At 40.8% G+C, this 14,067-nt stretch overlaps 1 protein-coding gene across 1 annotated transcript in view; it reads left to right on the top strand.

The window, feature by feature from the left end:
• The window catches only part of vps53 (VPS53 subunit of GARP complex), a 29,973-nt gene that overhangs the window by 5,156 nt on the left and 10,750 nt on the right, over window positions 1-14,067 (top strand). The window contains exons 5-14 of the mRNA XM_055196592.2: window positions 4,687-4,773; window positions 5,092-5,207; window positions 5,321-5,440; window positions 7,837-7,915; window positions 8,009-8,152; window positions 8,241-8,383; window positions 8,910-9,051; window positions 9,274-9,372; window positions 10,980-11,074; window positions 13,655-13,897. Of these exons, the coding sequence (XP_055052567.2) occupies window positions 4,687-4,773; window positions 5,092-5,207; window positions 5,321-5,440; window positions 7,837-7,915; window positions 8,009-8,152; window positions 8,241-8,383; window positions 8,910-9,051; window positions 9,274-9,372; window positions 10,980-11,074; window positions 13,655-13,897 (1,268 nt within the window). The remainder of the gene's footprint in view (window positions 1-4,686; window positions 4,774-5,091; window positions 5,208-5,320; window positions 5,441-7,836; window positions 7,916-8,008; window positions 8,153-8,240; window positions 8,384-8,909; window positions 9,052-9,273; window positions 9,373-10,979; window positions 11,075-13,654; window positions 13,898-14,067) is intronic.

Below are 14,067 nucleotides of genomic sequence, written 5' to 3'. Positions count from 1 at the left end.
GAGCGTGGCTTAGACCTGTGAGTGGGGTCAGCTGGCCCTGAATTACCCATGATGCACTTCACATGGAAATTGATTGTCCATGAACACGGGGTCGCGAGTCTCATGGCCCGTAACCTTTTGAGATGTTTCCACGGAACAGAGGAAAATCCTTTTTAAACAGATGGAACGACTGGGAGGTGTGGATTACACATGTATCTCGAGGCTGGGAGTGATGGTGGAGATGGAGGGAGTGGACTGGAAAGACCCACTGCAGCATTTTTTTGTTTAGTCTATGCAGTATTTATCAGCGAGATGGAGACATCCCCGTCTGGAACGGGATCTCTGGGGTCTGCTTGATGACATTTCTAGCTGTCTGGACGAGTCGTGTGGAAGGATGTGCGTATGTCCTGAGAGTATTTTCAGGTACTCGTCTGATGCAGAAATTGCCAAAGTTAAACTGGGCATTTCAGTAAGTCTCATCTAAGGCAGAGCCTTTGAAGTGTGAATGAAGCTGAGGGCCTGATATGTAGTTTTTTTAAAGATTAGACACTCGACAGATGTTCACGCTGTTTAAAACCCTTTGGGCCAAAAACTCCTCTTTTGGCCTGCTTTCTATATTTACTCTTTTACTATAAAAATCAGATTTGCTCATCACTGTTTACACTATACGGCTGGCTTTGTCAGCTAGAAAATATAGTCAAGTATCCAATTTTCCTAAAAGGAATTTCTGCTTATCAGATCCATTACAGTGTGAGGAAATGGCTATTCCACAACATTGTTAACTCACTGACAACAGCCTATTATATATTTTTTCTGAAGTGGAAAAGCATTTCACAATGCAGGGAAACTTGAAAGGAAAGTCATTAATAGGCCAAAGCATTTAGTGCAGATTTGGTGAGTCTCTCCTTTCGCTATTCCTTACGTCTTACATAAATGTATATTTTCCGTATATGCCGTAGAAAGTTCCATATAAAAACTTTGCCATGTTGTGATTCCAGATGGAGCATTTAGATGAGAGTTTATAGCTGTCAGGGAGCCAGATGGGATCAGGATGTCTCATGTAGTTTTTGGCGTCTGGAGTTGCTTATTAGGAATGCCGAGAAGGATCCTCCTCAAGAATGTAGTATAAATATTTAATCTAAACACAGGATGGAAGGTTTACTGCATGTATCAGTCCTTATAGATTGATTCATTACATTTGTGCTGTCTTTTTTGTGACTGTTTTCTAGATAAAATCATCCTACATAAAGGACATTCTGTGAAAATATAACCTTGATATTTTAATATTGACTAAGTAAGGGCATGTCAAAGACTGGATTTAAAGTGCAGGCAATAAGTGACATCAAACTTTGATGCTACTAATCTCATAATAAGATTATGAGACTTTAGCCTGGATTTTACAGTCTGGTTCACATTTCTTGAATCAAAGTCTTCTTGTCACAATGAACCACTTTATTCTCATGTAATATAAAAGTCATGTTATATGCACAGGAACTGTATACAAAGAACTTAAAAAATTTTCTTAAATGCTATACACTGTCAGAAAATATGGTCAGAATTAGGGGTGCTCCGATAAATACCGATATACCACCCCAGTCTCACGGAGTTGCGTATAAATGGCACGAAGTGTGAAAAACGTGCAATGCATACACCAAATTCCCCTTTGCCATGCATATGATATTCCAGTCCCTCCCATTGACTTAAATGGCGCATCTTTTTTGTCATTTTATTTATTGGTTTCTCAATTTTTTTTTGATATTTTTTAACCATTGTCGCTTGGGTTTAGGGTTAGGACAACTTTTTGTTACATAAAAATGACATCATAACCCAAATCCCAATTCTAACCCCAACTTCAAGCGACCAAGGCTTAAAAATAGACAAAAACATGGAAAACCCATATATTAAATAACCTCCTTAAGCTGCAAATCGCAAATCTAACCCTAAACCCAAGTGAAAATGGCTTTAAAAACAGAAAAAAATGAGAAACCAATAAATAAAATGACAAAAAAGAACCATTTAAGTCAATGGGAGGGACTGGCGTGTCATGTGCGCGCCAAATTGGAATTTGGCGTATGTATTGCACGATTTTCACTCTTTGTGCTATTTATACGCATCTACATGAGACTGTGTTGCTGCCACACTCATAATACACAAAAAATACAATAACTATTCTGAATAGCACAGCCGATATTTTTTACAGGTATTTCATGTACTACGGCTTTTGATCAGTAAGTCCTTTTCGATCTGAAATCACTGTTAATTTGAGTCGTTTATAACATGCATTTGAAAAAACAACACTTGTCAAACATAATCATTATGTTCTTTATTATCATGAAAATACCTGAAAAGGTTTGAAGAACAGCAATATATGCCTAAGTGGACGAGGGAAATTTGTATGGACAGACCCTCGCTCCCTCGATTTTGACCGAGAGAGCGAATCTGCTTCATATGTACACTTCATGCAGCTTCATATCCCACAATGCAACACGATTGTGACATCACTTCAGCAACTCGCGCTTTGCACATGGAGGGGGCGGTCTCCACTTTCCAAGTGATCAAGGGCTTAGGGCGATCCATTTGAACCCACTTCAAGTGTTCTAGCAGTAGTGGGCACTCGTACAACGTAAGCAATGACGTACATCCGAGTGAACGAGACTGAGGGAAGTTAGGGAGGAAAGGTAATAAAAAAAACGAACTAGAACGCAGGGCTGGAGTGTGTATGGTTCTTCTTCTGCGGCCCATATTGAGTTTCTGCACAAGAGCGCCCTCTGGCTTTTGAATGTTGCGGCATTTCACTGTAATTCATTAAAAAGCATAGCAAGCATTATCCTAGTCAGAATATTTACCCCTAAAATGCATGTTTGAGCTGCCTTAATTTCAAAATTACATACAGTACATCTTAAAATATATCAGTGCCATTGTTTTGTCTCAAGATGCACAACAGTATTGTTTTTTTCCAAGGGTTGCTTCTAAAAACTACTTAAATGTCATAATATAACTAGGGATAGTCCTGGATTATTCGACACACCCAAAGAGTTCATATTAGTATCTTAATGGCACATATTGCTACCAAATGTATACATATCTGTACCTAATATTAGGACCTTTTTAAAGGGTACTGCCTCAGTGACAACTGTGGTACATATTTTTAACTTTTTTTAATCTAACAGTGACATTAAGGATGTGTCCAGTATGTACAAATGAAAGAAAATTGGTAACCCTGAGCGAACACTGTGCAATAAAGGGTTAAGTTTAGAAGGGGACAATGAGGCTTTTAACTTCACTATCTCTCTCCTGCCTTTTAGGAAACAATTATATCCTAGATAATCAGTAGGATAATCAGCAATTGTGCATGTGGGGAATGCTGTACGTGATTGACGGCATATTCACAGATGAAATAATCATACAGTCTCATTCCTGCCTGTCAACAGCCATTAAACTGTCATTATGATCGACGTGTTTTCATTCACCATTTTTCTCAAAGCATCTACAGCATTGTGTAGTTGATTTTTTTTACACTATAGGGAAATGTAGCAGGCATTCCAAGATGCACATCGTCCTAAACCATCTGGGGAAAAACATCCCCAAACTGCAAATAGAGTCCACATGCGTGGCAGCTGCTCTGCTTCCTGCCAGAGCCAAATAAACTCTCCGATCAGAGAGTATCAGGAGATAAGGAGATCCAGGACTGTCCTCCAACAAGCAGTGCTTACAACCTCAGAAACCTGCTTCCTCTCATTTAATGTGAATCTTTTCAGCTGGAGGCCAGCCTGAGTAGATGTGGCCTGAGTTCGAGGACTTCATCCAAAGTGGTGAAAGTCTTGGCATGACCTTGGACCATTCTCACAATAGTGCAATTCAAAGAATTATTTTGCTCAAAGAGGGATGCGTCGTTTTCAACACTGTGTCTGTGTGTGTGAAACTCAGAGAGTGTCTCTGTGTTTTTGAGGAGACTTGTAAAAGTGGTAAATTCCAGGGGGCAGCTGGTGCCGGCTGTTAGCATTCCATCTGCCTGCGAAAGAGAGAAGGAAGGGAGGAGGCCAAAGTCTCTTCACTTTTCACACAGGCACATCTTTCTTACATTGGCAGCAGCCAGTGTTCCCACTCATCTAGTGCAATAAAACTGCATGGTAGCAATTATGCATAGTCATAGTCCATACACTGCCTGTTTGAGGGATATGCCATTGGCTGTGACTCTGTGACCGGGAAAATCAGACCCCATCAGGAACCTTGTGAAGTGGTGGGATCAGGTGGGGAACATGTGAAAGGGCCAAGAGTGCATCCGCTTGGCCAACAAGAATGTAGAGTAAAATGCAATGGTTTCAACAGGCTGTGCGGTTAGGTCCCCACCCATCTGAAGCACATACATCTTCCCACTAAAAATAATATAGGGTCAGGAGGCCAGGCAGTTAGCATGTACATTAAATCTTCATCTCAGTTCACCCTTGGATCCGGCTCGTGTTTTTCTATTAAATATGAGCTCAATTAATAATTGCTTTTGATGTGGAGGAGGGATTTAGGTTGAGAGTCTGTTTTTCTAATCAACTAGTTTGAAAGAGATGAACCTAACCCAACATAAACTCAACTCATGCCAGTGAACTTCGGGTTGCTGATACAGCAGACTCGGAAAACATTGGCCCTGACAGCCAGCTGTAATGCTACTGCCGTGCCGTTTGGGTCATTTTAGATCTTTGTCTTTTCTTTCAGGCGCTGGAGGAGGCGCAGAAAGCCATCCAGCAGCTCTTTGGCAAAATCAAAGACATCAAAGACAAAGCGGAGAAATCGGAGCAAATGGTGAGTAAAAATAAGCCCTCCAGACAGGAGCCTAGTCGTTTAAGGCCTGAAAGTCGACCCACAGTAAATAGCCGTTCACCCCCACCCTAACCCTAGCAGGGTGGGTAACTAAGGCACTGTGACATCCTGTGGTTTTATCCACAGCTCTCTTGGAGTCCATGGTAATGTAGTGGCCATCTGTGAAAGTAATGCAGTGCAGGTCAGAGGAAGGGCAGGGATTGGCTTGCAGTATGAGATGGGGAACAATAGCAAAGCTTTGTCCTCATTCTAAACATGTTGGAAAAATGTAAAGGTAACTAAAACGTTGCTCTCCTCCAGGTCAAGGAGATCACACGGGACATCAAGCAGTTGGACCATGCAAAGCGTCACCTGACAACCTCTATAACTACCCTCAATCACCTGCACATGCTGGCCGGCGGTGTGGACTCCCTTGAGTATGTGTAGACTAGGTTTATGACCCAAGCGTAACAGTAGTTGCTGCTGGTTTAGTGCTTCTGGTTAGTAGTAGTCTTGCACCTTGTTTGTTTATTTGTTTGTTTCTTTGCAGAGCCATGACTCGAAAGAGGCAGTATGGGGAGGTGGCCAACCTCCTTCAGGGTGTGGTCAATGTACTGGAGCACTTTCAAAAGTACATGGGCATCCCGCAGATACGCCAGCTTTCAGAGAGGTGAGGACTTATAGACTCGTCCTATCAATCCACCTTTGTGTTCAGACATGAATTTTAAACTTTACAGGTAGTACATGTGGCCTTAAACAAAAAGAACATACATACAGTGCTTATGTACATACATGTGAATTTGTTCATGTCTGATATCATCATGCAGTTATTATGTGACATTACACACTGCACGAAAATAGTCCCCTCCCATTGAAGGTAACCAAGGGGACTATTTTCGGGCAGTGCGCAATATTACTACACCTGCTGCAGCCATGTTACATCAGCAAAGTCCTTGATTATTACGCCAGAATGAGAGTATAGTTCCTAGCCATATCTGCCTAAAAATTGCAACTTATAATTTTCTATCGGTCTTAGTACACGATGTTACTACAGAAAAGTCAAGTTTAAATAGGAAAAATATTGAAACTCTTTTTAGCAGGATGCTAATGGTCTAATCAGATTCAATGGATTATGCTAAGCTATGCTAAAAGTGCTAGCGCCAGACCCGGAGATCAGCTGAATGGATTCCAAAACAGTAAGAATCAAATGTTTAACTCTAGGGGAGCTGGAAAATTAGCGTATCTTCAAAAAAGTGGAGTGTCCCTTTAACTCTTTTCTCTCCAGTGTTTTTAAAAAAGTCGTCAGTAAGCACACTTTTATGATTTTCACAAAAGTTGAATGCTTTCCAGAAAATTTTCCATCAAATGAGACATCTTTTCAAATGAAAGAACATACATTCTGTTTTTAAACCAAAGAAGTTTCATCCTATCTTCATTTTTTTGTTCTTTTTTATCAACTCTCAAATATTAGTAGGTTTCTTCAAAAATACCACACTTTGAACAAAACGCTGTGAAAATTGCATTTTTTTAAAGGACTTTTTTAGAGATCAAATTCACAAAGATTATCAAAACATACATATTATTTACTGCTTTTGGATCCGTAGATGATTTAGTGCTTTAAAAGTTGGGTAAAAGTGCCACCTATTGGATAATAGCGGAAATATGGATTGCCGTAAAAACTCGTCATTGGCAGGGAAGCGTTTTCTTTTAATTGACTAGATAACTAGTAGTTAGTACTGAACTACAATAACAAAAATCATTTGGACCACATTTGTGTTTTTAAAATGGAATATATTTCCCCTCCTTAACAACATCAAATTATGAGTGGTCACATTTAAGACTCCTGTTACTACCAGGTGTAAATAGCGATCCGTCCCATCTGACCACTTAAAATCAGATCACCCGACCCAGTGATAAACGGACACTGTTGTTTATATGACTGAATGCCTGTTGTAATTCAGTGGCGCTGAGTCTCTTTGGATCCTGTTTATGTTTACCAGAGATGCAGCGCAGGAAGGAAATCTGTTCCACAGTGTCTCTTTATTTACTTTTTCCACTTTGGCCTTTTCTCCCAGCGGAAAGCAGCTCTTTCTTTCAGGCCCTTCTCGGAGGTGGAGCTCTCTCTGGCTGGGTGGTGCGATCCCCATCCCCTGCTGGCCCAGAGACTGGGCCCTTTTGTTAGGAAAGAAGGCCTCTATAGTCCTTGTGATTCTCTGCTTCCCATTGCTTGTTTATTTTGGATGCTTTGCTAAAGCTATTGGTTCATAAGCAGATGGCAAGGAAGGGTGTGTTTGATGTGGAAAAACGATTCCTCTGATTGTTCCAGTTTCATTTTCCATGTTTATCTGGAAAAGCATGTATCCGTGGTACATTTAAGTGCCTCTGTAGTCTGCAGCGTGACTATTTTCATTTATTGTTTGGCTTACAAAAAGATTGGAGTTGATGAAGGATTAGACCTTGGTATTTATTGTGTACTGTGAATAATATTAGCTCGCATTTGTTTTTAGTGCACAATAAGATCATATATTTTTTTAACACATTTATGGAGTGAGGAAGTGACGGTACAGTCTAATTGGATATAAGTTCTGGACAAATATGGAAAAATGTGACGTTTACGTTCCAAGCCCAACTGTCCCTAAATGGATATGTCTGGATGGTTTAAAGGTGTGGCAAAGATGTTTGATCAAGGACAGCAGCTGAAGGATGTGCTGCGGTTCAGACAGTATTGTGAGGGAACAGACTGGTAGCTGACTGGCAAGCGCATGTGTCTCCATCCCTTTCACTCTCTTAGTCTATCTTCTTGTTTACTTTGGATGGCACGTGTATGCAGTCTGGTTCATGCCAACAACTGATCCAGAAATGAAAAGAGTATCTTTTACTCATCAAATTGTGGGTCATCCAAACTCTTGGGATTGGTTTTATGGGATAAGTCTCTGATTTTTGAGACATGGTATGCTAGGAATAACACAATGGGGTAGCTTTTAAAACCTCAATGGGCATCAGGTCGTTTTGTTGCTACCAGGTGTCTTGTAAAACAATCTCACCCATCTGTTTGCCTCTCCTCAGGGTTAAAGCAGCACAAAGCGAGCTTGGTACACAGATATTGGCTGATTTTGAGGAGACTTTTCCTGCACAGGGGTCAAAGGTACATCCCTGCAATGCATTCCTTACATTAATACATTAATCCTAAAGGTTCTGCAACTGATTTAATGTAAATCATTTGATTTGTCGTTTACAGAAATCTGGAGGTCCTAGCATTGTTCTCCGAGATGCCTGCTTGGTAGCAAATGTCCTGGATCCTCGTATTAAGCAAGAGATCATCAAAAAGTTCATCAGACAACACCTTTCTGAATACCTAGTGCTCTTCCAGGAGAACCAGGATGTGTGTGTGACCTTTCACCTTGTATTCTTAATCTTGTATTCTGTATGCTGTGCGCTGAAGGTGTATTATCTGTTTATCTTGGGTACAGGTGGCATGGCTTGACAAGATAGACCGCCGCTATGCATGGATTAAACGCCAGCTAGTAGACTATGAAGAGAAGTATGGGCGAATGTTTCCCGAGGAGTGGTGCATGACAGAACGCATCGCAGTAGAGTTCTGTCACATAACCAGGTACAGCACCTCACAACAATGCTTGTATGCACCTCTGTACAGAAGATTAAATGTATCTATTTAGACTTAAGATTATACATACAGTAGTAGATGAGCAGAAGACGTCTGGAATTTCAGTAGCAGCTTTGAACCGAGTCTGAAGTAGACTGTGTGTGTGTTTTCAGTCAGATTCCTCTCAAGAGAGACATTATAAACCCTCAGTGTCTGGAAAGAACGCTTGAGGTCTATTGTAATCCGATCCTAAATATTACTCCTTTTGACAAATCTTTACATAAGAGCGCATACACAGCACCACCATATTTTGCCCATTTCGATCGACTTTTTCTTGCAATGAAGCACTTTTTAAGCGCGCTGTAACCGGATCTGTCCTTCGAATACAACAGTGGTCTGCTGTGGTTTCGTTTAACAGCCAAACCAGGCATCTGCGCATGCCGGCCCATAAAAGCACTGACCTGAAGCCTTAGTCCTACTTGGCCCGTAATGTTTCGTTCACTACCGTGTGTCTGTTTTTCGTTTGTTCCACCAGAACCGAACTGGCTAAGCTGATGAGAACCCGTGCCAGGGAGATTGAGGTCAAACTTTTGCTCTTTGCTATTCAGAGGACCACCAATTTCGAAGGACTGCTGGCTAAGCGTTTCTCAGGCTGCACCTTGAACAACGGGCCCGGGGTAAGACCATCTCTCGCTTGTTCTTTGTTTTGGTCGTAATTAATTGCATACAAAAAATGTGTTTGCATAATTTGTATATTTAGATAAAAGTTTCTAGATACATTTTTTATTTATATATTATACATACAAATTACACACACACACACACATGTACACACATACACATACATACATTTACTGGGACGTGAATGACTGGTTCTGTTTCATTTCTTTTTGTTTCAGCATAAAAAAACAGAGACACCTCTAGAACCAACAAACCCATTTCTGGAGGATGAGTCTGGAGAGGACAACGTGTCAGAAAAAGATGGAGATTTTGACAGAGTGAGCAGTGCCGAAATTACTAGTCGATACCCATACTAGTTAACTTCAATGTGTCATGAAAAGATGTTAACTTGCTTTTTACTGACTTCAGTAACTCTTAATCTCTAGTAAGGAAAAGCATTTTAGTTCCTAGTGAGGTACATGCAGTATTGGAAGGTGGTGTTTTGCAGCTCATGACCTCATTGTACCTTATGGCGCTTTTCCATTGCATTCTACCCCACGGTTTGGGTCGGGTCAGCTTACTTTTGGGGGCTTTTCTACTGGGTGCAGTACGTAGTACCGATACTTTTCTACTTTTTTTGTACCACCACTGTTGGGGTTTCAAGCGAGCTGAGCTGATACCAAAACGTGACACAGTAGATCACCGATTGGTCTGAGGGAATCTTCACTACCAGCGTCATCGCTTTAATGTAAAAGATTTACTTTACCTTCGTGCTAGCTCGCACTGTCACGAGTAAACCTGTTGTCATCTGTGCTTTGCTGTAAGTTTCCAAACTCCCTTTAGGCGCTGAAAAACATTCACAGGTTGAGAATCAGGAACATCATACCAGTTTTATCACATTTTTTTCACAATCGCATATATGCATAAGTGCAACTTAAATGAGGCTCAGCGGAGCGCGTCGACTGATGCCACGGGTGTTTGTACAGAAACTGTCATGTGAGACAGAGGTAGTGATAAACTCGATGTGCACACATCTATTTGTGGTGGTCAATTTTAATTTTGTGGCGGACTGAGAAATAAATGAATGTATGGGAATGTACAACGGCGCTCTCACTTGTATGATGTCACAGCAGTAGGCAGCGCAAATATAACGACACGCATATAATCCCTCCCACAGTGTTACTAAACTTGATGGAAAAGCTAACCAAGCCAAAGTGAGGTGAGCTGACCCGTCCTAAACCGTGGGGTACTATGCTATGGAAAAGCGCCATTATGCAGCATACCACACCCATTGTTTGATAAAACTCGATATTGCATTTGTTACCATTCCAGTGTGCAATTTACATTTTTTTTCTAATGTGGTTTGATTTGACTTGCATTTGAACTCCGGCCCGGGTCAGAAGCAAATTTTTTCTAATTGATGTGTTATGAAAACATTCAAGGTTCCGCGTGCTTAAAAAATATGTGTTACCTTTTTAAGTTTAGTCTAATATGAGAGTTTGTCTCTGCTTAAAGGCGGAGTCCATGATGTTTGAAAGCCAATGTTGATATTTGAAATCACCTAAACAAACACGCCCCTACCCCCCAATAGAATCTGGACCTTCTGTTGATAGACCCGCCCCACACATACGCAACCCGGCATTTGATTTGATTTGATTGGCTATAAGTGTGTTTTGGTAGTCGGCCCGTCTTCTTTTCCAAAGCGTTTTTCAAACATCGTGGACTCCGCCTTTAAGTTCCTTTATTTATTGCTTGCAGATTGTGTGCTTTTATCTCTTTACATTTCTAAAGAAGATGTTCTTGGTATCAGGTGTCGTAAGAAACTTTCTGGTGCTTTTCGGGTTCGTCAGAAGTTCACAGTGACGATAAAGCTGAAGGTTTTTTCCTGTTGCTGTTGTAACACATGTAAAATAAATTCATAAATTAAATGCTTTTCTCTTCACAGCCAAAGAAGCCCAAGGCTCCAGATAACCCATTCCACGGCATTGTGTCCAAGTGCTTTGAACCTCACCTTTACGTTTACATCGAATCGCAGGATAAGTGAGTGAAATCTATTAACACCTGATAGAATGTATCACACAAACACCCTATTTCAAAACCTCTTAAAGGAAAACACCACCATTTTTCAATTTTTTACTATGTTCTTACCTCAACTTAGACGATTTAATACATACCTATCTTTTTTCAATGCGTGCACTTAATCTTTGCACAGCGCCTCGTGAATGTGTTAGCATTTAGCCTAGCCCCATTCATTCCTTAGGATCCAAACAGGGATGAATTTAGAAGCCACCAAACACGTCCATGTTTTCCCTATTTAAAGACTGTTACATGAGTAGTTACACAAGTAAGTATGGCGCAGTAATATTGCTGGAAGTTTAAGCAAGAGGGGTAGTAGTCAGGATTGATGACGTTACTGCCCGCCGAGGTCGAAGCGCTGCAAACCAAGTGCTCCTCCGCCATAAATTATAGTTCTCATTTTTACACGTTTTATTTTGTGTCACCATTCTTACTCGTGTAACTACTCATGTAAAAGTCTTTAAATAGGGAAAACATGGAAGTGTTTGGTGGCTTCTAAAGTCATGCCTGTTTGGATCCTAAGGAATGAATGGGGCTAGGCCAAATGCCAACACACTCACAACGCACTGTACAAAGACAAAGTGCACACATTGAAAAAAGATGGGTTTCTATTTATTTGTCTAAGCTGAGGTAAGAACATAGTAAAATATTAAAAAACGGCGGTGTTTTCCTTTAAGCTTTTAAAATATCCTGTATAGGAAGGTCACTAGGTTTTGGAACAAAGCAATGTTGGAGCCCATTCAGTTAAAGGTAACGTTGCTAAGGAGGTTTAATATATCATAAGTGTCCTTTAAGTGCCCTTGAGGGAGTCCACACCCAACCCTCTTTAGATACTTGGGATAGTGATGCTCTGATGCACTTGGTTTGTGAGGTTCCCTTTTCTGTGCCCCCTTTACAGCAGTTCTCTTGTGTCTCTCCTCGCCACTGAGGCAGAAACGCTTCACATTAGCTTTTAACCACAGATACTGCAGACAACATCAAAGGGCTCTGCACCTTCTTTACACTTGTTTCTTATTTTCTGGGTCTTTCCTCTTGTCCTCCTTTTTTACCCATGGGACTCCCAAATAATTAACTTTTTGTTTAGGCCCTTCTCTGGCCCGTGTAATGCACTGTTGGCACGGCCCAAAGCAGAGTGACATTTCTGTTAACAATGACTGCCATTATACCACTCCAGACTGACCTGTCTGGCATGAAAGTGTCCACATTCTTCTCTTGGGTTTAGTGTCTATCTGATTACTCATCACTGAGAGACACACTGTTTACCGTGATTCTGTGTACCGAGAGAGTTTAACTTTTCTTTAGGATTCTGTTCACATTTGGTTATATGGCAGGAACTATTTTGAAAAAGTTGCACTATATTATCTTTGTGAATATTTAAAGGTCCTGTTCTTTCTGTGTTTTTAAAGCTTTGATTGTGTTTACAGTGCGCAAGATAACGTGTGTTCATGTTTTATGTGCAAAAAATGCGGTATTTTTCACACAGTTTACTTATCTGTATAGCGCTATTTTCACTGTCCTCAAAACAGGCTGATGTCTTCCTTGTTCTGATTGTGTCGTTTGTTTAGTGTGTTGTGATTCGATAACAGCTTAGCTTACCGTTAGCTTAGCTAGCGCCTGACGTATTCCTGTGGGCGGAGTTTAGTAAAAAACTGAAATTTTACTGACGTCATTAAAGCAGGAAGTAGAGGGCTGTAGGCCATTCGCTGTAGGCTTTGAAAGGTGAATTCTGTTAAAGAAAATATATCGCCTGGCAGTGAACTTTAAGCGTTATCATTATACAGGTATTATTTTTGCTATTATAGCAACATTACACACTAACTAGGATTTAAAAAATGGGATCAGAAAGAACGTGACCTTTTAAAGGATTAGTCCATTTTCTTAAAAATTAATCCAGATAATTGACTCACCACCATGTCGTCCAAAATGTTGATGTCTTTCTTTGTTCAGTCGAGAAGAAATTATGTTTTTTGAGGAATGTTGCATATATGAAACTGACACAATGACATTAATTAGTTTCATTCGACATACAACAACTTTGGCGCGGCCCTCTTTCTCCACACTTGTAAACACTGGGGCGTAGTTTCGCATACGTCATCCGTGACCTCTAGGCGTGATGATGTATGACGTGAGGTCGCGCTGGCATGTCACACGACCTGAGGAAGACGAAAAGTTGTGGTTTAAAAGTGCATTTTTTTTCTTGCCAAAATTGACAATCGTTTCGCTAGATAAGACCCTTATGCCTCGTTTGGGATCGTTTATAGTCCTTTGAAACTGCAATTTTAAACTGCATTAAAACGAATAAGTGTTGGGGTCCATTAAAATGAACAAAAAAATCCTGGAATGTTTTCCTCAAAAAAACATAATTTCTTCTCAACTGAACAGAGAAAGACATCAACATTTTGGATGACATGGTGGTGAGTAAATTATCTGGATTTTTTTAAAGAAAATGTACTAATCCTTTAATATATAGTAATATTATCAGCTCCATGCTTTCTCTCTCCCTGATAGACAAACTATCACAAATGTTTCTGTTCCCCATCTTAGGAATCTTGGAGAGCTGATAGATCGTTTTGTAGCAGATTTCCGGTCGCAGGGTCCCCCTAAATCGGGCACAGATGAGGGTGGTGCTGTGCTTCCCAGCTGTGCTGATCTGTTTGTGTACTACAAGAAGTGCATGGTCCAGTGTTCACAACTGAGCACCGGGGAACCCATGATCGCTCTGACCACCATCTTCCAAAAGTATCTGCGTGAATACGCCTGGAAGATCCTCTCTGGAAACCTACCCAAGTAAGTCGAGGCCTGCGGCGGGCCACCTGACTGTGTCTCACGTGGCTCTTTTCCTCTTCCTCCCTTGTTATGGTTGGATTTTTGATCCACCCAAACGCTGGGGTTGTTAAAACTGTGGAGAGGAGAGAGAGAGTGGTCGTCTCCGTATGAACATTTGTGAAGTTTCCCTG

The sequence above is a fragment of the Misgurnus anguillicaudatus genome, chromosome 24, assembly GCF_027580225.2.
Source record: "Misgurnus anguillicaudatus chromosome 24, ASM2758022v2, whole genome shotgun sequence".
NCBI classification, from domain to species: domain Eukaryota; kingdom Metazoa; phylum Chordata; class Actinopteri; order Cypriniformes; family Cobitidae; genus Misgurnus; species Misgurnus anguillicaudatus.
Note: the sequence above shows the minus strand (reverse complement) of the source record. Positions and strands in the feature narration are given on the sequence as shown.